Genomic DNA, 21,954 nt, shown 5'->3' with positions numbered 1-21,954 from the left:
TCCGACTCTCAGCGACCCCATGGACTGTAGCCTACCAGGCTCCACGATCCATGGGATTTTCCAGGCAGGAGTACTGGAGTGGGGTGCCATTGTCTTCTCCGATGGTTCCATTAACTCCCTCCAACTTTTATGTAGAAACCTGGATTGCATTTGCCACAATTTTCAAAGAGCTGCTTATTCTCTTTTAGCCCCTTCTTTTTTCCCATAGCCTTGGATCTCAGTGAGAAGAAAGCAGTGAAAGCCATTGCTCCAAAACCCTTAGCTTAGCATCCTGCTTAGGACTGTATACCTTTAAAGGATACTTCTCTTCCCACTACAGTTTTAGTCCTGCCTGAATCAGCAGAAACGGGTGGTAGCTGGGATTGATTTAGGGAGTTTCAACAAGGTCCATCTAGGGTACAACTTTAAGGAAGATGGCTCACTTCCCATTTGGTCACATGAGTTCTACCTGTGCTGCTTCTCTGCCCCTCCCCTACAAAGTATTCACCCTCTACCCTGCCTTCCAGGGCCAAAAATAAGTTTCTTCACACCAGCATCTCTGGGATTCCCTACATTTTCTTATTTTCCGGAGCATGCCACGTGGACCAAGCCTCCTCTCTCTCACATGGCTGCAGTAGTGTAATTTCTCTCCATTTGCAGGCCTCTGTTTTTAACTCTTGTTAGTTGTCCCATGGGGCATGGTATGTCATTGCTAGAGAGCACGGAAGTCCCCTTCAGGTAAAAGGTTCCTGTTTGTGTACCTCCCAGTTTGGTGGTCTCTGACTCCTGTGTCAGTTCTCTCCTGCCTTATCAGAATCCTGTACTTTGTGGTCCCCTTATTGGTTCTTCCTTTTTCCAGGAGCTCTTTATTCTGATAATCTGCAACATAGGGAAATAAAGTGCTTCTGTGACCTTTAAACCTTTCTGGAGCCTGTAACCACTTGTCATGTGAGACACATGGCTCTGGAACAACCTCTCCAGCTTCCTGTCTTTTCTGCAGCCCTTTTAGTGAACGTCACTCCCGGAGAAGGCAATGGCACCCCACTCCAGTACTCTTGCCTGGAAAATCCCATGGACGGAGGAGCCTGGTAGGCTACAGTCCACGGGGTCACTAAGAGTCGGACACGACTGAGCGACTTCACTTTCACTCTTCCCTTTCATGCACTGGAGAAAGAAATGGCAACCCACTCCAGTATTCTTGCCTGGAGAATCCCAGGGACGGCAGAGCCTGGTGGGCTGCCGTCTGTGGGGTCGCACAGAGTCAGACACGACTGAAGCGACTTAGCATAGCATAGTCCTACTCCCACCTTGACAGTTCTTTTGTAGCTCACAGTCCCTTGGCTGCCCTAGTATTAATAACAGTGGGTCCTACCCTCACTTCCATGTGATAGACCTATCCAAGAGCAAGACTGTAAATCTCCCAACAACAAAAAGCAGAAAAATATCTGAGGATTATAAAGTGTCCCAGACTGTTTCCCATTGTCCAGCATCTGCTTCAGGATAATCTCTTCACCCAGACTTGGCCTCCTTACGAGTTCCCCCTTGATCACTATAATCATCGTATTATAAAATTACCACTAGCCTGGTCGCTCTACAGAAAAACCTTCAGGAATGAGAGAACTTGTTTCCTTTTCTTTAGAACAAGCACATTAAAAGCCTAAAATGTACAGGAGAAAAGGAGAAAACCGCTGCTGGTCCCACAGCCATGGTAAGTTGCTGACAGTGATCAAGACGTGGCCACTGGGAATTGCATGGTGGCCCAGTGGTTGGAACTCTGCGCTTCCACTGCAGGGGGGCACCAGTTTGATACCTGGTCAAGGAAGTAGGACCCTGCATGCCATGCAGTACAGCCAAAAAACAAAGATGGTTGCTGATGAACCTTGAAAATACATCAAGTACATTAAGTAAAAGAAGCCAGTCGGACAAAGACTACATGTTATATGAATCCATTTATATAAAATGCCCAGAAAAGGCAAATCTAAAAAGAAAGATTAGTGGTTGCCTAGAACTGGGGAACGGGAGTAGTTAGGGAGATGTTAGAGAACCTGGGAAGGTGCCTGCTAAAATGGGTATAGGATTTCTTGTGGGGATGGGGTGTGTGAAAATGCTCTAAAATTATGGTGATGGTTGTACAACTCTGTGAATGCACAAACACACTCAAAAAAGTATGCACTGTAATAGGTAAACTGGTTGATACGTGAATTACATCTCAGTAAAGCTGAGGAAAATGTGCTTATTTGTGTATGGCTGCTTCTCAGCTCGTGGACTTTGTTCAGATGGAACATCTTTTTCTTATGTATATGCTCTATTCAGGAAGTACCAGGAAATCTTGAGCTCTCTTTAAAAATAGAAATAGCTTAGGATAACCACTGGGAAGGAGCTGATTTTAGGAAAAGTTAGTGAGTGCAAAAGGTGCCCCTTAAAGGATGTGAAAGATTGGTGCCAGAAAGTGGGTTCTCCAGGGCACTGCTGGAAAAGTAAGAATTGAGTCCTCTCTCAAGGGGAACATTTGGCAATAACCGTTCACATGCACCAGTCTTTAATGCAGTGATTCTACTTGTAGAATAGAGAAATTGTAAAGGCCTGTGTATATTCAGTCCTAGCAATGTTGTAAGTAAAAGTGAAATATTGGGAAAACTAAGATGCCCACTAAGAGGGCTGGCTTTTATAGTACATTTATACTGTAGAACACTATGGAGACATGAAAAAATACAAAGCTAAATGTTCAGATATAGAATTCTAAGATAATGTTAAAGAAAAAAAAAAAAGATGAGAACAGTGTCCTCATTTGTAGTTTAAAAAATATAAAAATATGTTTATATGCATAAGAAACATATGGAAGGATCTACAAGCTACAATTCAACTTGAGGGGAGAGAGAATCGCAATGAAAATGCATCTGTAGACTAGAGCGGAAACAGAGCTAGTGCAGAGTGGGCTCATTGTTACAAGAATCCCAAGTCAGAGGCAGCCAGACACCACACATGGTCCTTCCCTCAGCCAGCCTCTACGAAACACGTTTAGGAATTACAAGTAGGACTAATTGCCATCTCCATTGGCATTTAGGTCCTTTGATGAAACTGAACTATCAAAAAAAATCTTAATGACTGGTGTATGAGTAAAACTGCATTTCACTGGAAGTCAGACTGTCTTTCCCTCAAAGCCACGAGCAGTTCTGCTACAGGCAGTTTCAAAGGACTTTACCACCCCTGAACTCCAAATTTAGGTCTTCTCTTCTTTGCCCTGTAGGCCAGAGCTCTTCGGGAAACCAAGCCAATTCCTAATCTCATCTTTGCCATTGAACAGTATGAAAAATTTCTCATCCACCTTTCTAAGAGGTCAAAGGTAAGCATATTCTGTTATTTTTCTACTGATTTTCACTTACCCTGTGAGGGGACCTGGCAAACTGAAGCAACACAACTGCACTGGGTAGGGGGGTTGACTACATTTCTTTTGTTTCTTTGCTATTTCTGATCTGATGGCCTGAAGCCAAACATTGACAGAGGGAACCTGATGTGAAGTCTAGTGGGTGTGTCCTTGCTTCTCTAGGAACTGAAGGGTTTGTCAGGGATGGCTTAGGCAGCCCTGGGCAGGTTTTATTGGTAAGACACTGTGCCTGTGTTTACAATCCTGTCCCAGGTGAACCTGATGAAGCATATAAAGCTCAGCACCTCACGAGACTTCAAGATCAAGGGAAACGTCCTGGACGTGGTTCTTCGGCAGGAGGAGGAGGATGAAAATGAAGAGGTCAGTGCCTGCTTCTAACTGGAGCACAGCATGCTTCAGCTGCCCTCCTGGCTGGTTGTCAGTAACCTATGGAGTAGCCACAGAGAAAGGACCAAAAGGTGGTCAAAGATGAAACGAAGCATTCTCAAGAGAAAGGCTGTAAACGGTGAACCACACACGAAGTTTCCCAGGCTTGTATACATTTAGGGTGGACATTTCCAGAAAGGGGATGTTGAAAACAAAGTCTTACTGTGGGTCTTCTCCCCATAACCTTTTAAACTATTGGAAAATTATGAGCCTAAGCATTCTGGCTCAGAAACCAGTTTTTCCTCTTCTACTATGTCCTCATTCACAGAAGGGCCACTACTCTGAATGAGGGTCAGTGCATTTCTTAGCCTCCTTTCCCCTCTGCTGAGACTAAAGGGAGAGGAACAGACCTGTCCCAACAGCACGCCATGAGCCCTACAGCATCTCTGAAGCAGAACCCATTGTTTCCTTACCTCTGGTGCCTAGAATTTCTATCACCTTACGTATATCCAAAATAAACTGGAAGTTTACATCAACCACCCTGGATTTCTAGCTTCTCAAAAATTCTGAATCTACATGCTTCCATTTACCACACTCTAAAAGCCATAATACACCTGGCCCTGTCCACTCCCTCTGCCTACCTGGCATTTGAGTTCAGGGGAGTTCTGCAGCATCTTGATGCCCCTTCTCTGTCACCGTGTTCCCTGCATCATCACAGAAGTCCAAAGGGAAGGAGTCCGCACCACCTTGCTCTACTGCAGAGCTCGCCCCATCTCCAACAGTTACCTCCCGTGAGTGGGACAGGGGAGGAAGCATGACCAACACAGGCTTTGATGAGAAGATAAAGGATTTCTGTTTTTATTTCCACGGCCTCCAAACAGGCTTCTCACATTAGAGCATTACTTCTCTCCCCTTCTAGGGCACTGCATCAGAGCATGAGGGGCAGAACAAAGAACCAGCCAAGAAGAAAAGGAAAAAAGAAATGAAATGCCTGAGTTAATGTGAACTTTGGGGCTTCTGCTTTCTTTTTACCCAACAAGCAACAATGCCCCCTTGGCCTACTGCCTGTACCACGTTGGCATCTTGGTTCTGAATTCAACTGCACCTTCAGTTTAGAGGCAATCATTCTTGGCAGGTCCTGCTACTGAAAAATGGCTGGCCTGAAGCCAGCCCTTTTGCAAAAAGCAGAGCTGAAAGCCTGAGTTTTAGGAGCCTGCACTGCCCCGATGAAGCTCCATGGGAGCAAATACAGAGTCTCCAGGCAGGGCTATAGTCCAGGCTGGCTTCATTTCTCCAGGGAGCCTTTGGTGAGTTCAATTATCTGGTAAATATCCAGCGCTTCACCTGAAAAATAGTGCAATTCGTTAGGATGCCCCCTCACGAAGCAGTCAGAACTGAGAAAAGGAGCTTAATGTTAAGGTCAAAAAGGATTGCCAAGATGGTAGGGTCATATTTGGGGAGGGTCTGTTTTCTTTATGTATAAAATAAGTTTGTCTTGGATACATTTTATAGACTTTTTAAGCTTTCTAATTTACTTGTTTTGGCATTCAGAGCACAATTTTGTCACCTAAGAACGCACTTTGACTTTTAAACAATAAATGTTGTTCAAATCTTTTTTGTGTGTGTGGTTGAAGAGGAAAGAAACCAGAGTCACACATCTTCATTTACTAGGAACACCTTTCTAGAAACACATGCCTTTGTGATCTGAACATTATGCTCACTTTGGACTCGGGGCCTGTTATAAACCGAAACAGCCTCGTACACAGCACAAGACGGGGGTTATCCTCCTCTAGTGCCCCGAGCCTCTGTTGTCCAAGACCACTTTCTAGTCTGCCTCCCATCCCACGTGTAATGAGGAACGAAGGTGGTGTGCTCACCCTGGGGAATCCCGTATCGCCTTTCCATCCCAGTTGGGTTAGAAGGAGTTTTACAATCCATGGTCACTTCCTTCCTGAGGCACTGGTCAATATCGATTGTACTGAAAAACGCAACTGACTGGGGCAGATCATTCAGACCCAGCTTGTGGGCAAACATGCACCTGAAAGAGACCCGATCTCCTTTCAACAGTCGTGTCCCTGCTATAAACAAAAGCCCGGTATGATGACCTGGTATCCTTACGGCAGGGCCTGCCCAACCAACTCTGTTCACTTAGCAAAGAAAGCTGAAGGGGCAGCACAGCCCTCCATCCAGCAGCCCAACGCCTCCCACTGAGATACTCGCGTACAACTGTGGACTCAAAACACACCTTTTTTCCCCACTTTGGTCAGAAGATGAGGGCAACAGTATTGATCACTGTAAACATTCATTATATACCCATTAATCAGGATAGACCATGGTTCCCAAACTGGTTCTTCGTGGCAGATCAACATGGAACTGTAACATCAGTTAATCCAACCATATAAACTAGAGATTTTACTACAAGAAAATACAACTCAATATGTATACTTGAGCTTCCCTGTTAACAATGTTTTCTGTTAGTAATCAGAGTAACAAACTTTTGGCACTTAAGAGTACATGTTTACAAATGAAAAAGTATATCAATTTTCTGTGAGTTGAGAAAAGCCTGTCATTTGATTTTCAAAACAAAGGTGTATTCTGAGGGGAGCACAGTTTGAGACCTCCTCTCTGAGAGTACTCCCTGGGCTCTCCCACCTCACCACCCCAGTGATATAGTCTGGTAATATGACACTTTCAATCCCCAAATATCTTTTCTAAATATTGAGCCAGTCTTTTTAAGACTTAAACAGTTTTTAAAAATCAGAGATAAAAGGGGAAACACTTATTCCTGGGGGGATGAAAATTCAGACTGTGCTCAGTGTGGTCCAAGCCCCACGTATCTGGCGGAGGGTCAGGCTGGAGGGGCCATGGGCCCTGTCTACCTGGTCAGGAGGTTGGTGATTTGCAGGGCGAGGGCTGCGCGGTAGCGGTCCTCCTCCCGCACCAGGTAGCGAACCTCATCGTGGATGCTGATGCAGAAGCGCCCGTCAATGGCGAACTCCTCGAACAGCCACTTCATGGCCACAAGCATGAGATGCAGGTAGTCCACTGCGGAGCTCTGCACCACCCAGTTCACACGGCTGGTCATAAACTGGGGAGGGAAGGCAGGCACAGGTGAGAAGGCTCAGACCACAGCCAGCTCCCTCCTGAGTAGGAGGCGGTACAGGAGCCCTGCCCTCCCTGAGGCCCCCGTTCCCCCGTTCCGAGGGCAGCAGTACCTCCCCGCGGACAGCACAGGGTTCCAGGGCCCGGCTGATGCGGCAGCCCAGCACCGGGGTACGCGGTATGTCAGATGTGGCAATGCTCTCCAGCTTGTTGAACATTTCTGACTCTGTACCCCCCATCCAGGCTCGCTCAGCAACCACCTCCCACTTCTTCCATCGCGATCTGGGGAATGAAGAGGGCAAGCTTTGTGTTTCACCATCTCAGAGCAAAAGCATGCCAGCTCTCCTCGGGCCACCCCAAACCCTCCCACTGATATGAAGACACAGAAGGTTCTCACTTCTTCGAAGCTTCTCTCTGGATCTTGCGCAGATCCTTCAGGGAAACCCAGCCGTCCTCAGACCTGTCCACAGGGAGGTCCAACTCCTTCACCAGCCACTCGCCCTCATCTGACAGCCGGAACCTGGGGGGCAGTGTCACAACTGTCACTCCCATGGGAATGCCTGTTCTGTGCCAAACCCTGGGCTAGGAGTGTTCAACACCACTCCATTTCCACAACCGCCCTGAGGTCAAAAGGCTCAGAGATGCTAAGTGATTCTGTGGGATCACACAGCAGGAAGAAGCAAAGCCTAGACAGGATCCCAGGATTTTGTGGGCTACCTGACGGTAGCCCAGTAAAGGACGGGACCATTCCTGTCCTAAACCTTAGACCCTGCACTTCCCAGTGACCAACAGGTGTCATGGTAGTCCAGGAGGCAGCAAAGGCAACCACCCTGCATTTCCGGGTAAGGGTGGGGAGAGCACTTGGAAAGGCAGAAGACAGGACATACAGCCAGGCTTCGCTCACTCTTCTCGGACCCTGCTGCCCCCGACTCCCAGCTTCACTGCGGCTTCAGACAACACCAGGCTAGTCCCCTGCTGGCTCGTCATGTCACTCACTTGCTCAGAGGGGCAACAGGCTTTCCCCACCACCCCTTAGTCCACACCATGACACCTTCAAAGGTCTCCACGACTAAGACCCAGCCATCTCTGTCATCACTGCCTCGCCTCCACCAGCACATGCCGCCCTAGTGCATCCCAGCCAACCCCGTCTCCCCCTCACCTCCCTGGACAACACTCTGCCCCCCCCACCTGCTCTCATGCCCTTTGAACATATGGGTTTGCAACCCCCACATTACTGTTTATTCTGCAGGAGCAGGGTAGGCAACCTGCAACCACTCAGTGATAACAAACGCACAGCTTTATGAGGAAAACGGACTGTGAAGCGAGCAAACATCACAAGGGCAACCCACCTAGAGCTAGGTCAGAGGTCATATGAGGGCTCAGGCAACGGGAAGGTCAGAGAGACAGGCACAGCAAAGACAATAAAGCAAGCCTGAGGCCCAGGGGTGGGGAAGGGGGTGACCCTCACCGCCGGAGGCCCTTGGTGACTGCATACATCTGCTGGGCCTTCTCAGCCGCCTCCTGCCGCGTGAGCCGGTGGTTGAACTGCATGAGCAGGCGCTCGGCGAAGGGCTGCCCGGCCCCGTAGATGCGGCCGTAGTTGATGATCTTGGCATGCTCACGGCTGATGCCCACAGTGGCCGCCGTCTTGCTGTGTAGATCGGTGCCCCTGCTTTTCCTGCCCTGCAGGGTCATCCACCCGAAGGCCGTGCAGCCTGGGGGGCAGGGCAACAGTGAGAAGCGGCTTTGGAAGTGCTCCACCGGCCAGGCCTCAGGCCGCCTCCACTCTGCTCCAGCCCTGGCTCCCGCTCACCGTGCATGCCGGCAAAGTGGGCGTCTCCCAGCACAGCTGCGATCCACAGCTCCTGGGAGTCCACGTCGGCACCCACGAGGACATAGCCGGGTGGGGCCTGCACCATGGCCTTCAACTCACTGCCTACGCGGTCAGGCTGCGGGAAGAGGGAGGTCAGACCCCACGTAGGTGCCCAGTGCGACTCCTCTCGCTCACCCCGGGGCCTGACTAGACTGAGATGTGGTGGCCCTTCCCAAGGGCATCGTTTTAGGGAATGCAGCCAGCTCTGCCAGTTCCAGGTAAAGATCCCCTGCCCCGTGCCTGGCTCACACTCAGCCGCATGCAGACTCCACAACAGCTGTGCCATGCAAGCTTGGCCAGGAGCAGGTGCCCAGAACTTATCTGCCCAAGAAATGGAGGGGCTGTGATGCCAGATTTGGACTTGTGTCCCGCCAGACTCAGATCTTAGTACAGGCCCATTGCAACCCCAGCTTCTCGACACAGGAGAGGAAGGCCAGGGAGACCAGACGTACGAAGAACACATACCCGGGCATTGCTGGCAGTGAGCCACGTGGGCTCCACGGCCCGTCGAGTGATGGTGCCGGCCGTCACCACCTGGGGCAGGATGGCCCCGTAGCGGCCTTCCTCATCATAGCTGGTGTGCCTGTTGGGGTGTGGGGGGGAAGGACCTAAATCTCTGCAGCTGGCTTTGGTCTTACGACCTGCCTCAGCTTTCCTGTTCCCACAACCCCGACAGGACATACCTGGTCACGGCCCGGGGCAGCACAGACCGGGGCAGCCACACCACCATCTGGGAGCTGTGGGGACAGACTGCTGAGCACAGCCATGGGGGCAGGAGTCACCCCCTCACAACATGGCCTCATCTACCTTGCTCTGCTGCGTGTCCTCCTTGCCCGGCCTCAACCCTCTCTGCTGACCTACTCGGGCTGGGCCCTGCCATCTACCATCCAGAAGCACAAGCCCTCAGGGAGATGGCCAGGCAGCTGAGGCCGCTTCTGCCCGCATCCTGGGGTGACTGTGAGGCACCCCGCTTCAGCCCTGCCACCACTGCTTCCTCCACGCTCAGGGCAGACGTCACCAGCCCTTGCCAGACTCTTCTCACAGGAGCGTGCTGCTGGCAGCCACCTCCACTGTGGAACTAGACTTCGATCCATTTGCCATTCCCGGCCTAGGACCCAGCCCCCAACACAGCTTACAGGCCAATAGCCCTTCACACAAGGGGCTTCACAGAGCTGGGAGGGGCCTTCAGGGACCTACAGGTACCAATCTTCTTACATAACAAGGAAACTGAAGCTGGAGAGGCAAAGAGCCTGGCCCGTGGGCCCACGGCACCAGGACCACAGAGAGCCTGGCCTCCAGACCAGGCGAGCCCTGCGCTGTAGTGCAGCTGTCAGGGGCCCCGGGGTTGGGGATGGGGAGGGGAAGGGATCCCAGGAGAGCAGTGACCTGGTCAGAGGTATGGACAGCAGCAAGTCTCTGCCCTCCCTGATAGCCCACCTGATACGCTTATGGGCATTCCTCCAAAAAGAGATCATTTTATTGATTTCCAAGGCCCGGGGCCCACTGGCACCTCCTGGGCCAGCCTGCAGGGTGCCATCCTCCATCTTGGGCAGGAAGTCTTTGGCGAAGGGGCTGCCCACATTGCAGTTGTTTCCATCCTGCAGAGAGCAAAGGAACTGGGGGCTAGAGGCGTGCGGCGGATCCCCAGTGCCGTAGGCACTGCCCAACACCGAGCCCAGACTGCCCCACAAGCAGAGCAGCCTGGGGCAAATCCCTGATTGCAACATACATACACACACAGGCACAAACACACACACATTCACACAGGCACTAACACACAGACTCAAACCCAGCTCCCTTCCCAGTATCAGCCACCAGCCACCAGATGTGGTACTAGGCCCCTGACACGCCCCATGTAATTTTTCTCACCCTATGTCATTTAATTCTGCCACCAGACCCCTTGCCACTCAATTTTTAGAAGAAAAACAAAGGCTCGAAGACTTCCCTGGTGGCTCAGATGGTAAAGAATCTGCCTGCAATGCAGGAGACCCAGGTTCAATCCCTGTGGGGAAGATCTCCTGGAGAAGGAAATGGAAACCCACTCCAGTATTCTTGCCTAAAGAATCCCATGGACAGAGGAGCCTGGCGGGCTACAGTCCATGGGGTCACAAAGAGATGCCCCATGTCGTTTTTCTCTTTTTTCTAGCCCTATGTCATTTAATTCTGCCACCAGGCCCCTTGCCACCCGATTTTTAGAAGAAAAACAAAGGCTCAGAGAGATTGCAACTTTTGTCCGAGATCATGCTCTGCCCCTCTACTCCTGGCATTCCCACAGAAAGGCCATCTCCTGCTTGGAGTTACTCCGCAGGCCTACTATGCGCCCCGAGTGCAGCAAGGACACCACGGAACGAGATGTGACCCAGCACACACACCTTGTGAGGCAGCTTGAAGAACCAGCAGCCAGGGATATCCACATCGTTGTAGGGTCCGTTGCCATGGTGATAAGCTGGCTGGCTGGCTTTGGGGCCACCAGCAGCAGTCTGTGGGGGCCACACACCTAGATCAGGCCCTGCTCCAGCACCTGCATTCAGCGAGGGCCATGGGGTAGGGGTGGGAAAAGGGCCTGAAACAGCACGAAGCTGGGAAATGACAGGATGGCCATGAGGTCTCGGGCTCCCTCCCTGGCCTCCAGAAAGGGTGGGGCTGCCCAAGGGCACGGCAGTCATCTCCCAGCCCCCCAAGACCTGGGAACTGAGGGGGAAAGAGCTACTTGGGCTCAAGAGGAGGACGTGGCTACCCAGCACCCACCCCGAGAAGCCCTGAGCAGACACCCAGCTCACCGGAGCTAGCGGTTGACCTGGAACTGCCTCTCGTGAGTTCTCCGTCTTTGCCTCGGCCTCCACTTCCAAGCAGCCCAGTTCTTCCACCTGGAGGGGCCCAGGCACCAAGCAAGTAATGCGGGGAGCTGGGTTGGCCCACGTCTGCCAGCCCCACTCTGGGTGAGTGAGCAAACGAGTGCCTCTGGCGCCCGGCCCCCACCCAAAGGCTGCCCCGTCCTGGAGGCCAGAGCTGCCCTCACCGTCTGCCACATGGCGCCGCTGTCGGACAGCAGGAACTCCTCAGCCAGGTCTGCCTGCGGAGGCTCCAGCTGCTGCTTCCCCTGTTCAAGACAGTGCTTCCTGTACAGGGACTCGATGGCTCTGCGCAGAGAACGGCAGCCGCAGCCTGATTACTGCGGGCCCCCTCCGGGCCAGGCCGCTCGCTGGGTGCCTTCCACCGTTCCCTGTTCAGTCCCCAGAAGCGGCTCTGAGGCAGGAATGGACAGCACTCTCCCTGGCTCACAGACAGCGAGTGATACGCTGCAAACGACAGCACACTGCTGGCAGGCTGGGCTTCGAGGCCCGGGCTGACTCGGGAGAAGAGTGTGCGGGGAGCAGGGCAGTGGGGAGTCAGGGCCAGGCCCGCCCCAGGCTGGCTCCTGCCAGCGCAGCCACTCTTCGGCTCACAGGTGCAGGCTGACCCCCATCCCTCTGGCCTCAAGCCCCACAGCCGGGTCAGACTGCCCTGCTGAGCCAGGACCCTCAATTCTGGGCCACTTCATGCGCTATGGCTTCTCCCAAGCACCTGCCTGTCAAAAGCTCAAGGGTTTGGGTTCTTAGCCAAGAGACTGATTTCCCCATGGCCTTTTCTTCTGCCAGCTCTAAAATGAAGATAACCACTCTGTCTCGTACGGCTGCCTGGGGAACAAACGAGGGAAGCACTCTAAAGGATTTATTAACACAGAATGTAACCAGTACTCAATAAATGATACTCAAAGGAGGCACACAAAGCCCACGGACCCTTCCCTTTCAACAGCCCTCCAGCCCGCCCTCTACACGTTCCTATGCGGCCAGCAGGGCTGCGGGCTCACGATTAGGGCCTCAGCCCTTCCCACTCCAACACCACACCCTCAACTCCACAGGGCTCAGAGGCATGGATGGAAAGACCACCATCAAAAAACAACTAGAGGCCAGACGCTCCGACTCAGGCTCCGCACCCTAGCCCGAGCTGGGCTTGGTCTCTCCAACAAGGGGAAGGGTCCCGAGACGCCAGCCCCTTCCTCCCCGAGCCAGAGCCTTACGTGTGGGGACAGGCCGCCCCAGCTGACGTGGGGGCGCTGCCGGCCGGCACCTGAGCCAGGTTGTCCCGCCGCCCGGGCACCAGGTAGCCCCAGCCGTGCTGCTCCGAGTAGTGCAGGGGGAAGCCGTCCCAGGTCAGTGCCATGAGCTTAGGTGTGACCCGCATCTGGAGGCTGAGGAGACTGGGGCCAGGGGTCCACGCAGGGTCATCAAGCCGGGGACACAGCTTCCGATACCACCTACGCCGCCAGCAGAGAGCGCATCACAGCAGTCGGGGGAGGACGGCATGTAACAAGGAAGGCTCTCTCCACCCGTGACAACGCCCACCCATCTCCAGGCCTGCTGGTGACCTCAGCCTGCCATCACCACCTCCTCCCTCTGGGACTCAGCCAGGACCCCCACGGAGGCCCCTAGAATAATTCAAATATCCCCCAAGGACAGATCTTCTGTCAGCCCCCTGTTCTAGGACCCATACACGCTGCCCAGGGCAGGACTCCTCGCCAAGTTCCACTTCACCAGGGAAACTGCCCAGAGCAGCGCGCAGGTCTGCCCAACCTCTGCTGCTCCAGAAGCACACCAGGGCCTCCAGTGCTCCATCCCTCATGGGCTGTTCACCAGAGCCAGTGCCAGAACGAGGCAAGTGAGGCACCCAGGGCACAGATTCAAGGAGGCCTCCTCTCAGGCAAACACAAATTTGACCCCCTGCTGTTCAGTCTGGTTGCCTCTATTTTCCCATCTCTGCCACTCTATGGGGCGAGAATGAAGGTCACCTCCTCAAGGAAGCCTTCCTTGATTTCCCCAAGCAGAGTTTTAGACTCTGCCTCGACACTGATGACTCTTCTGTCTCATGACGGATATCAACTCCAGCGCGGGCTGGCTCCTCCCAGGGAGAAGCTACTAGAAAGGAGTTATGCTCCTCTTTGCCCCTCAGAGGCTGCTGTGAGGCCCAGACCACCACAGGTGCTTAGTGCACTGAACAAGGCCAGTGACCCGGGGGTGAGAGTAGGACAGGAAGACGGCAGGAACAAATGGCAGCACATTAGCAGGGGCTCATATGCATGCTACCCCGTGCTGGGGCCCAGAATACAGTGTCTCGGGGTGGAGGGAGACACAGGGTGGCCTCTGGACATATGGGGGGCAGGGCTCACCCTGGGTGTCCAGGAAGGTGCTGGGGCCGCTTGGGCAGGAGGTCTGTGGTCCCCCTCAGCTGCTCCAAGCAGGTGCGGGCTGTGACGTCTTGCTGGAACTCCTCCTCCTCACTGGGGGGGCCGGGGTCTGCACAGGGTGGGGAGGACAATCAGGACCAGGGAAGGGTGTCTCAGAAAGACCCTCCTAGGACCTGCCCAGCGGTCCAGTCCAGTGGTTCAAACTCTGCACTTCCACTGCAGGGGGCGCGGGTTCTTCTCTGGAAGGCTAGAGCCACCACTGCCAAGGGACCCCCGGGTCCCAGGCCCTTCCCAGGGCCCCTCCCTTCCCCGCCTCCCGCCCATGTTCCCCACCTTCCTGATCCCTGGGGTCCCCAGGGGCATCAGCCCCCTCGACAGGCAACTTGCTGGCTGCAGCCAGCTCCCTCCTCTTCCCCTTCTTCGCCTTCTTCTGCTTGAACTCCTGCACGTCCCACTCCAGGTCCCAGAGCCAGGGGTCCTCTTTGTACCTGCACAGCCAGTTCACCAGGGCAGGGCTAAGGCCACGCCGGAGGCCAGGCCTCCCGCTGCACGGCCCCTGCAGGGGGACCCTGCCCACCCAAGGGCCTGGCTACCTCTCTCCCGAGAGCAACTGGCAGGCGTCGTTGGCCAGGTCCATCAGCGACTTCTTCATCTCCCGCTGGAGCTCCTCGTAGGTGCTCTGTGCCTCCGCCAGGTAACGCTCCCAGTTCTGGTTGACGGGCAGGTAGGAGACACCCATCTCCAACATGCCAGCCAGAGTCACCGGGTGGGGACACCTTGAGGACAAACGCCAGGGCTGCCATAAATGACCATGGGAGGCAAGGCTCTGGCCCAAGCCCTGAGCCGGCCTTGCAATCCTCAACCCAACCACCCATGACAGAGAGATAGGGGTTTAAACCCCAGCTCTCTCCTATTTCCCAGCCATGAGACCCTGCTTAAGTGACTTCATCTCTCTGAGCCAAACTTCCTTCATCTATAAAATGGGGATAATATCATTCCATCCTCAGGGATAATGTGGGAATGACAGATCACAAAAATGGAGATGGCTGCCACTTGCTGAGTAATGACCAGGAGCCAGACACTGTGTTAACAACTCCATACACAAAGTGTCATACAAGAGCCTTACAACTGGAGTAGTCAAGTATGCCTGCGTGTGCTTCACAAACAAGACCACTGAGACTCAGAGAAACCAAATGCCTTGCCCAAGGTCACATGAGCTGGACCAGACAATTAAGATTAGAACTGGGTCTGGCTGAGGCTTCCAACTCTGACCACATCACCAGACTGACTCACCAGGACACATAACCGAGATGGACATGAAGCCCTTGGCTCAGGATCTGGGTTCAGAGAGGGAGCTGAGCAGACCATGAAATAAGCACAGCCTGGATCCTCCCCTCTAGGACTGTAGACACCCCAGAGTCCAAGGCCCAGGTGGCCACTCCTGGACAGAGCAGCTCCAGGCTCTAGGGCCAGAAAGGCTGAGGGCCCCAGCCTGAGAAAGGCCCAGCAGCACCTGGCTACAATGGGCCCAGGTCCCACTGGGAACCCACTGACCCCCAGGGGTTCCCAGAGGGGCACTCCCTCACCTCTCCAGGAAGAGTGGAAGCTGCTGCTGGAAAACCTCATAGGTGGCCCACACGTCCTGGGCACAGTACTGCATCAGGTCCTGGCATAGGCGACAGGAAGGCGCAGGGTGGGCAGTCATCCCACTACTGCCGCTGGGGCCCAGGGTCAGGTGTGGCAGCTACGTTCCCAGGGTCTCTAGGGGCCTACCCCTGCCCGCACCCACAAAGCCCCCTCCCCTGCCATACCTGGAAGTTCTCCCGGACGTCCTTCATGTTGCCCTTGACAAACAGCTCGCGGGGCTCCTTCTCCAGGCGAGGCCCCCCCACGTAAAGGCTGTGCACGTCTGCCAGGTTATTGACACTGCTGATGTCCAGCCAGTCCCAGGACGAGATCTGGGGGCCAGAGCAAGGGACATGGCAAGTCAGAGTGGCCTTGAGCCAGATGGGCAGGCTGGTGACCAGGTCCCCCCACCCCCAATGTGCCCTCACCGCTGGGCCGTTGGCTTTGCTCTGGGACTTCTGGCTTCGTTGAGTAGGGGGCCGGGCCTTGTGCTTGCCCTGCTTGGCGGCCATCCACAGACTGCGCTGGAAGCTGCTCAGCCCCGAGATGGCCATGTGCATGCTCATGGTGTCCAGGAAGCGCATGCGGGAACCCTGAAGAGGGGGGAGAGGCTGCAGCAGAGAGGCCTGCCCAACCCACCTCAGTGCTTCAGCCCACCAGCCCCACCACAGGCCCCCTCCCAGCACACAGGCAGATGCTAAAGATGCAGTGTCTTCAAGCTTGCTCGTGCTTATCCCTCCACCTGTGAGGGGCCTGCCTTCTAGATCCTAGCCACCCTGGAAGGCACAGGCCAGGCTCAGTCCCAATACATGGCCCTTCCCAGCAACAGCGCTGAGGGGCACCTTGGGAACAGAGGGGCCTAAACCAGGCCTTCCGAGCTATCAGGCTTGGCCGCCCCACCCTGCCACTCACCAGCTATAAGGCCCTGGGCAAGTTAACAAGGCTGTCCGAGCCTCAGCATCTGCAGCTAGAGGCCAAGGGTACTCCCACCTGCCCCACCTCTCCTGGGGCACTTTCCACAAACTCAAGAAGTGCTACCACTAGGGTTCTGAGTGTCTGACATGTGCATTGTTCAAACCCTCTCAGCAATCCTACGATGCAACTTCTGCTATCTCCCTCTTTTTACAAAAGAGGAAACTGAGGCTCGGGGGTGTCAAGAAGCGCATGCTGCTCACCAGCGGCTGAGGCAGGACGTGTGCCCAGGCTGTGGGGCCCGTGGCCTCCAAAGCCCAGGTCAAGCTCTAAAATGCTGCACACAGATGAGGGCCATTAGTACTGTGACAGCTCATGTCCTGTGCCAGGGATCCTGGGGACCCAAGAGCTGGGCACAGGGACCACGGGCAGGGCTGGTCAACAGGGGGCCCTGGAGCCGATACAAAGGCGATGGAGGTGCCAGCCAGGAGACGTAGTCCTTCCCTGGCCACTGAGAGCCGGGTGCTGAGCCCACCCCGAGGCAGGACCTGCACTCAGCCCGGGATGCTTACCTGGATCAAGTACTGCTCCCGGATGTGGGCTCGGTCGAAGGACACATTGTGCCCCACCACTAACTGCTCCTGCTGGTCTCGCTGAGCGGGGCCGCCGGCACTGGCAGGGACCTCCAGGGGAATGAGGTCAGCCGGCGACAGCTGGCTGGTCCAAGAGTAACGCTCTTCCACCAGCCGCCGGCTGCACCAGGAATACCTGAGGAGGCGAGAGGCGGGCAGGCTCAGCCCAGAGACGTGCACGCCCCGCTCCATAAGCCCCACTGCACACCTTCCACCACATGCAGGTCCTGCGCTAGCAGCTGGGGACACAAGGGAGATGAGGTCTCCTAACCCTCACAGAGCTGAAGGTCGGGTGGGGGGCTGTCGGGGGCCGTGCTGGGAGTGAGGAGGAGTTACAAAGCCTTCTTTACTTCTCCGCCTCCACAGAGAGGAAGGCAGCTACGCGCCACAGTCCCCGGTGTCCCGGATGGGCATGCAGCCTGGCCATCAAGATGTCTGTTAGGTCTGGGGCTCACCAAGTCTGTGCTTGGCTCTGAGGTGTCTTAATGAATGTTACCGACCCCTCACATCTATGAGCACGAAACAGCTCCTGTTCAAAGAGCTAATAAAGGGGACAGACAATTATAACAGGACCCAAAGTGGAATTTTTTTTTAATTGAAAGTGGCAAAAAAAAAAAAAAGACAAATGCTGCATACATGTACAGGATGAATCATCTGACGGCTGGAAAGATTCCGAAGGACAAAGAGCAAGTCACGCACCTTGTAGAAGGTGCTGGGCCTCTGAGCAACCACCCTTAGTGACAGACCAGGGAAAGTGCCAGAAAGGAGGAGATGTATGCACATGTTCTAGAAGTATGTGCTAGGCTGGGGGGCGGGGTTGGGGGACAGGGAGTGAGTGCTGCCTGTTGGGGGCCTGACAATGACTAGGGAAAAGGCTGGAGTTGCTCAAGATCCACAAGGCTAAGTGTGGGGAAACGGCCACTGAGCAAAAGCCTCTTGTGAACCATGGATCACGCCAAAAGGTCAAGGCCACTCAGCACCAAAGTGAGTGACGAGGCCACCTGTGTGGCCACCAAGCTGCAAACAAGCTCCCTATCTCCCTTATGGAGGGGAAGAGGGGTTATCTGCCACAACAAGTAACAACAAACGTAAAACTGGTTTCTCTAGGGGAGGAGATTACTAGCAAAAAGTGGTTCCTAATTTCAAACCTGGTGAGATCTAACCCACACCCCAAATAATGGGAAAACACTCAGGAACTCAAGTTGCAACCTCCTTCCCTCTCAATTTAGCATGCCAAAGCCCTTAATAACAACATGGAAGAAAAGGCTGAAGGATGTCAAATATCAGAGGCTGCAGTGATGACAGGGACTTTGGTTTGCAATAAAAAGCCAGACTGGTGTCAAGATCTGGGTCTGCAGCTGTGCATGAGAACCATCTTGTTAAATTCCTTTGTGATAAAAAAGAAGAAAGCCAAAATGCAAACACCTTTGGCATATTTAAGATGAGTCAGAACCAACGCCATTAACACTACACTTTCCCTGTGAACCTCAGCTCAGCACTGACAGCCTGTGCAATGTCCCTCGGGTCTGATGACCAAAGCCCTCACCTGCAGCCTTTGGGAAGCTGCCCTCTGGCCCGTGCAAGGCTTCTCCCTTCCACTGGAAACTGCAGGCTGCTCAGGTATCTGACGTTACACAGCCAGGTGCCAGGAATGTGCCCAAGTTAAATGGGCTGCTGTCAGGGCCCCAGCCTCCCACCCCCCACCACAGTCAGGATCCCATGAGGAAGGCCCTGTATGAGCCTGGTCCTCAGTGATGACTTCCACTGCCAGGCAAACTGAGCCGTGCCCCCCAGTACCACTGGCAAGAATGGTATGAGAATGAGAGGATGATGGAAAGGACAGGAAGAGAAAGAGGTGAAAAGTCAGGAGAGGAAGAGGGGACTAGAAGTAAACTAGCCAAGAATGACCGAAAGATTGAAAAACAGTTCTTTTCACTGGTTTCCTAATTTTCTTTCAGCCACCACAGCCTACTTTACTTTCTCAAATGATGGACAGTATTCCCTGTAGTTTGACCATCAAGTTACATAGTAAGCTCTGAGATTCTCATTTTAACTGGAACTAATCAATCAGGAATCATCTGGTTTTGCTCTTTTCAGCCATTAATGCCTACCTTATCTATTTAGCCATGTTTTCACCATTTTCAACTGCATATTTAACATTTCGCAGCTTTCTTTACAAAGATGTAGCTTCCAATAGGAATAAAGAAACTGCCAACTTTTTTTTTTTGCTGGCCATGCCTGAAAGCATTAAGGTTGTAAATAGTATTTTAATCCTGGAATGAAGAATAAAAAAGGGGAGAAACAGTACTGCCATCATTGTTTGAAAAAGAAACTTGGGTAGCACTTAGAAAGTTACTCAAAAAGAAAAGAGTGATTGGATATACATTTAGGGGACCAAAACGCCTGTGGGCCTACTTGGGAGGCTGGGGGATGGAAGAAGTGTTTCTTAGCTAGGGGTGGTCTGCAAGGTGTTACCTGAGGGGAGGAGTATTTGCAAACTGAAATGGGGGCCGGTAGGATTTGGTCTGGCATTTAAGGGAGCAGGTGGGGACTCTAAGTGTCTTATGCTGCCTGGGACATTCCCACCAAAGGGAAGTTTCTCCTGCCCAAAATAACCACTGACATCCCCAAATAGAAACACTGTTCAAATGTCTTGGACTAACTTTTCAGGAAGCTATTAGGGGAAGGGGTAAAGGCACCAAATCAAGGTAATCTCAACTGGTCTCCCAGTCAGCCTCAAGTACAACATGTTACTGGGACTCTGCTGAGCCCGTCACCACCTGACACTTGCTAGGGTGTCCTTCACCACCCACACCTTCCCCACCAGAAAGTAAGCTCTATCAAAGCTGGGGTCAAGCTGATTTCAGTTCACCACTGAGCCCACAGTCCCTGGAAACTCACCCACCAGACACAGAGTAGGGGCCCCCAAAGTGGGCTCAAGTCCCCTGACCCCGGCCCCTCCCTACTCACCAGGCCGAGGGGGATATGGCCACCGCCAACGTGGGGCAAGTTCCCTCTGCCAAGCAGACCTCCACGTCGAACACCAGGGCCCGCTCCTCGGGGATGGCCACGGGTTCGGCCTCCCCCGCGGGGCCGTACCGGGTCCAGCCCTCCGCCCAGGCCCAACTCGGGGGCCGCGGGGGCAGCTGCGCCTGCAAGAGCGAGTTGGCCGCCTCCAGGTAGGGCAGGCTCTGCTTCTGCGCCAGGAGGCGGAAGTGCTGGTCCAGGCTGCCCCCGAGGAGGGGCGGCAGGCGCAGCTCCACGTCTGGCAAGGGCGCGGCCGGCTGCCCCCAGAGCCCGTGCTTCTGCAGGTGCTCCACGCTGCGGCGCACCGCGGCCTCGCCGGGCCTCTCCCCGCCGGGCCCGAAGATCTGCTCGTGGAGCCCTCTCGAGAGCATCTGGATGTGCAAGGGGTTGTGCCGCAGCTGCCCGCCTTCCGAGGATGGCACAGGCGGCGGCGGCGGCCCGTCGCTGGGGACGGGGTCGGAGGCGGAGCTGGAGACCCAACGCCCCGGAGCTGGAACCGGGCCTGGCCCGACGGTGGCGCCGGCCACCTTCCTCCAGAGCAGGCGGCTCATGGTGGGTGCAGGAAGCCCCCCGGTGGGCGTCAGGACACCTGGCTTTGGGCTCCAGCTTGGCAGCGTTCACTGGCTGAGAGACGTGGAGAGGGACACGTCCTGTCTCCGCTTTCCTGCCAGGGAAATGGTTCTGACCATGCCTGCCTTCCACCCACAAATCCTAAAGGAGACAGATGATGTACAGTGTTACCAACTACATGCAGTGCACGTGCGATCTCAACAGCCCTCCTTCTGCGAGCACTGCCTGCGTCCCAAAGCAGGGTGCCAGGCGCCTTTAGATGTATGTTCTCAGTTAATCATCAAGCAACCTTGGGAAATATCAATACCCCTCGGAAAACCGAGGTTCACGTTAAGTTCATCAGAGAAGAAGACAGTAGTGGTTAAGAGCGCAAGACTCTGGTGGGGACAACGCGGGTTTGAATCCCGGCTCCAGCTCTTCCGAGACGTGTGACCTTGGGCAAGCGCCTTAGGCCCCATTTCCCTACTCTGGAAAATGGGGTGACTGGGTTCTGCCGGTCATACAGGACTGCTGTTCGGGTGACACACAAAGCGAAGCTGCCGCGGGGCACGGCCCTCGGCAAGTGCTCGGCAAACAGTGGCTGCAGGTGCCCCGACCGCCGCAGCCCGAAGGCCTAGCGCCCTTAGGGGCCGGCGCCCGGGTTCGAGCCCGCCAGGGGGAGAAGCAGTCCTGCGAGGCCCCCACCCCCGCCCGGGCCCAGCGGGCCGCAGGGGCCCTCGGCCGCCAGCCTGCGCCCGGCGGCCGCGCCGCGGTGCGCGCTGGGACGAGCCTCCGCCCAGCCCAGGGCCGCGCTCCCAGACTGGAGAGGGAGGGGCCGCGCCGCCGCTCAGCGACCCGGCCGCCCGCCCCCCAGCGCCGAACCCGCCGGAAACCTCAGTCTGCCTGGTGCCTCCCGGTCTGCGGCTCCCGACCCCAGGCTGGCGACGCCCGGGCTCCCTCCGCGCGGCCTGTGCAGCCTCGGGGTGGCGTAGCGCCGCCACCCGAGGGATCCTCCTCGCTGGCAGGGGCAACTTCCCGTCTGTGCCCCGCTAGATCCCGCGGCTACCAGAGGCAGGCGGGAGACTCCCAGCGCGACCAATAGGAGAGCCACAAGTGGACCGGTCCGCCCGCAGGGGGGGAAAAGGACTTCCGGGTGGACCTTCCCCTGCTGAACTCTGGGAACCAAGGTCCAACCTCCCCTGCTCGAGAAGCAGGTGGGTTAGTCCCAGGCAAGCCTGTGGGCGGTAATAATACTTTTTAGATTGTCCAAGGAGAGGTA

At 54.8% G+C, this 21,954-nt stretch overlaps 2 protein-coding genes across 28 annotated transcripts in view; one reads left to right on the top strand and one right to left on the bottom strand.

Annotated features, from left to right (window-relative positions):
• The window catches only part of FANCI (FA complementation group I), a 64,058-nt gene extending 58,714 nt beyond the window's left edge, over positions 1 to 5,344 (top strand). For 11 of the 19 annotated variants that reach the window (XM_081547181.1, XM_081547167.1, XM_081547182.1 and 8 more), the window contains 4 exons: positions 1,619 to 1,687; positions 3,227 to 3,322; positions 3,617 to 3,724; positions 4,650 to 5,344. In XM_081547181.1, coding sequence (XP_081403307.1) covers positions 1,619 to 1,687; positions 3,227 to 3,322; positions 3,617 to 3,724; positions 4,650 to 4,730 — 354 coding nt within the window. In that variant the 3' untranslated portion in view covers positions 4,731 to 5,344. Of the gene's footprint in view, positions 1 to 1,618; positions 1,688 to 3,226; positions 3,323 to 3,616; positions 3,729 to 4,649 lie in introns of all 19 variants that reach the window. The other 8 variants (XM_081547171.1, XM_081547179.1, XM_081547173.1 and 5 more) reach the window with 1 other exon arrangement.
• POLG (DNA polymerase gamma, catalytic subunit) lies at positions 4,560 to 21,718 on the bottom strand. 9 transcript variants are annotated; one of them, XR_014070488.1, is made up of 23 exons: positions 21,569 to 21,718; positions 20,070 to 20,837; positions 17,040 to 17,235; positions 15,984 to 16,148; positions 15,741 to 15,887; positions 15,516 to 15,595; positions 14,523 to 14,705; positions 14,263 to 14,417; positions 13,912 to 14,038; positions 12,766 to 13,002; positions 11,725 to 11,845; positions 11,486 to 11,572; positions 11,078 to 11,185; positions 10,143 to 10,303; positions 9,389 to 9,442; positions 9,171 to 9,288; positions 8,646 to 8,781; positions 8,301 to 8,547; positions 7,230 to 7,352; positions 6,946 to 7,114; positions 6,684 to 6,818; positions 5,608 to 5,768; positions 4,560 to 5,074 (listed from the first exon to the last, which is right to left on the bottom strand). XR_014070488.1 is itself a non-coding variant. In XM_081547188.1 (23 exons), exons 2-23 carry the CDS (start codon positions 20,675 to 20,677, stop codon positions 5,016 to 5,018), a joined length of 3,651 nt encoding a protein of 1,216 aa, XP_081403314.1. In that variant the 5' UTR covers positions 20,678 to 20,837; positions 21,569 to 21,718; the 3' UTR covers positions 4,560 to 5,015. The 9 variants fall into 9 exon arrangements, 7 of the variants coding, with proteins under 7 accessions (XP_081403314.1, XP_081403316.1, XP_081403315.1 ...); XR_014070489.1 differs by having other exon boundaries at positions 12,766 to 12,945; XM_081547188.1 differs by having other exon boundaries at positions 6,610 to 6,818.
• Positions 21,719 to 21,954: the final 236 nt, after the last annotated feature.

Source organism: Giraffa tippelskirchi, chromosome 12 (assembly GCF_054371585.1).
Source record: "Giraffa tippelskirchi isolate mGirTip1 chromosome 12, T2T-mGirTip1v1.2.pri, whole genome shotgun sequence".
Taxonomy (NCBI): domain Eukaryota; kingdom Metazoa; phylum Chordata; class Mammalia; order Artiodactyla; family Giraffidae; genus Giraffa; species Giraffa tippelskirchi.
Note: the sequence above shows the minus strand (reverse complement) of the source record. Positions and strands in the feature narration are given on the sequence as shown.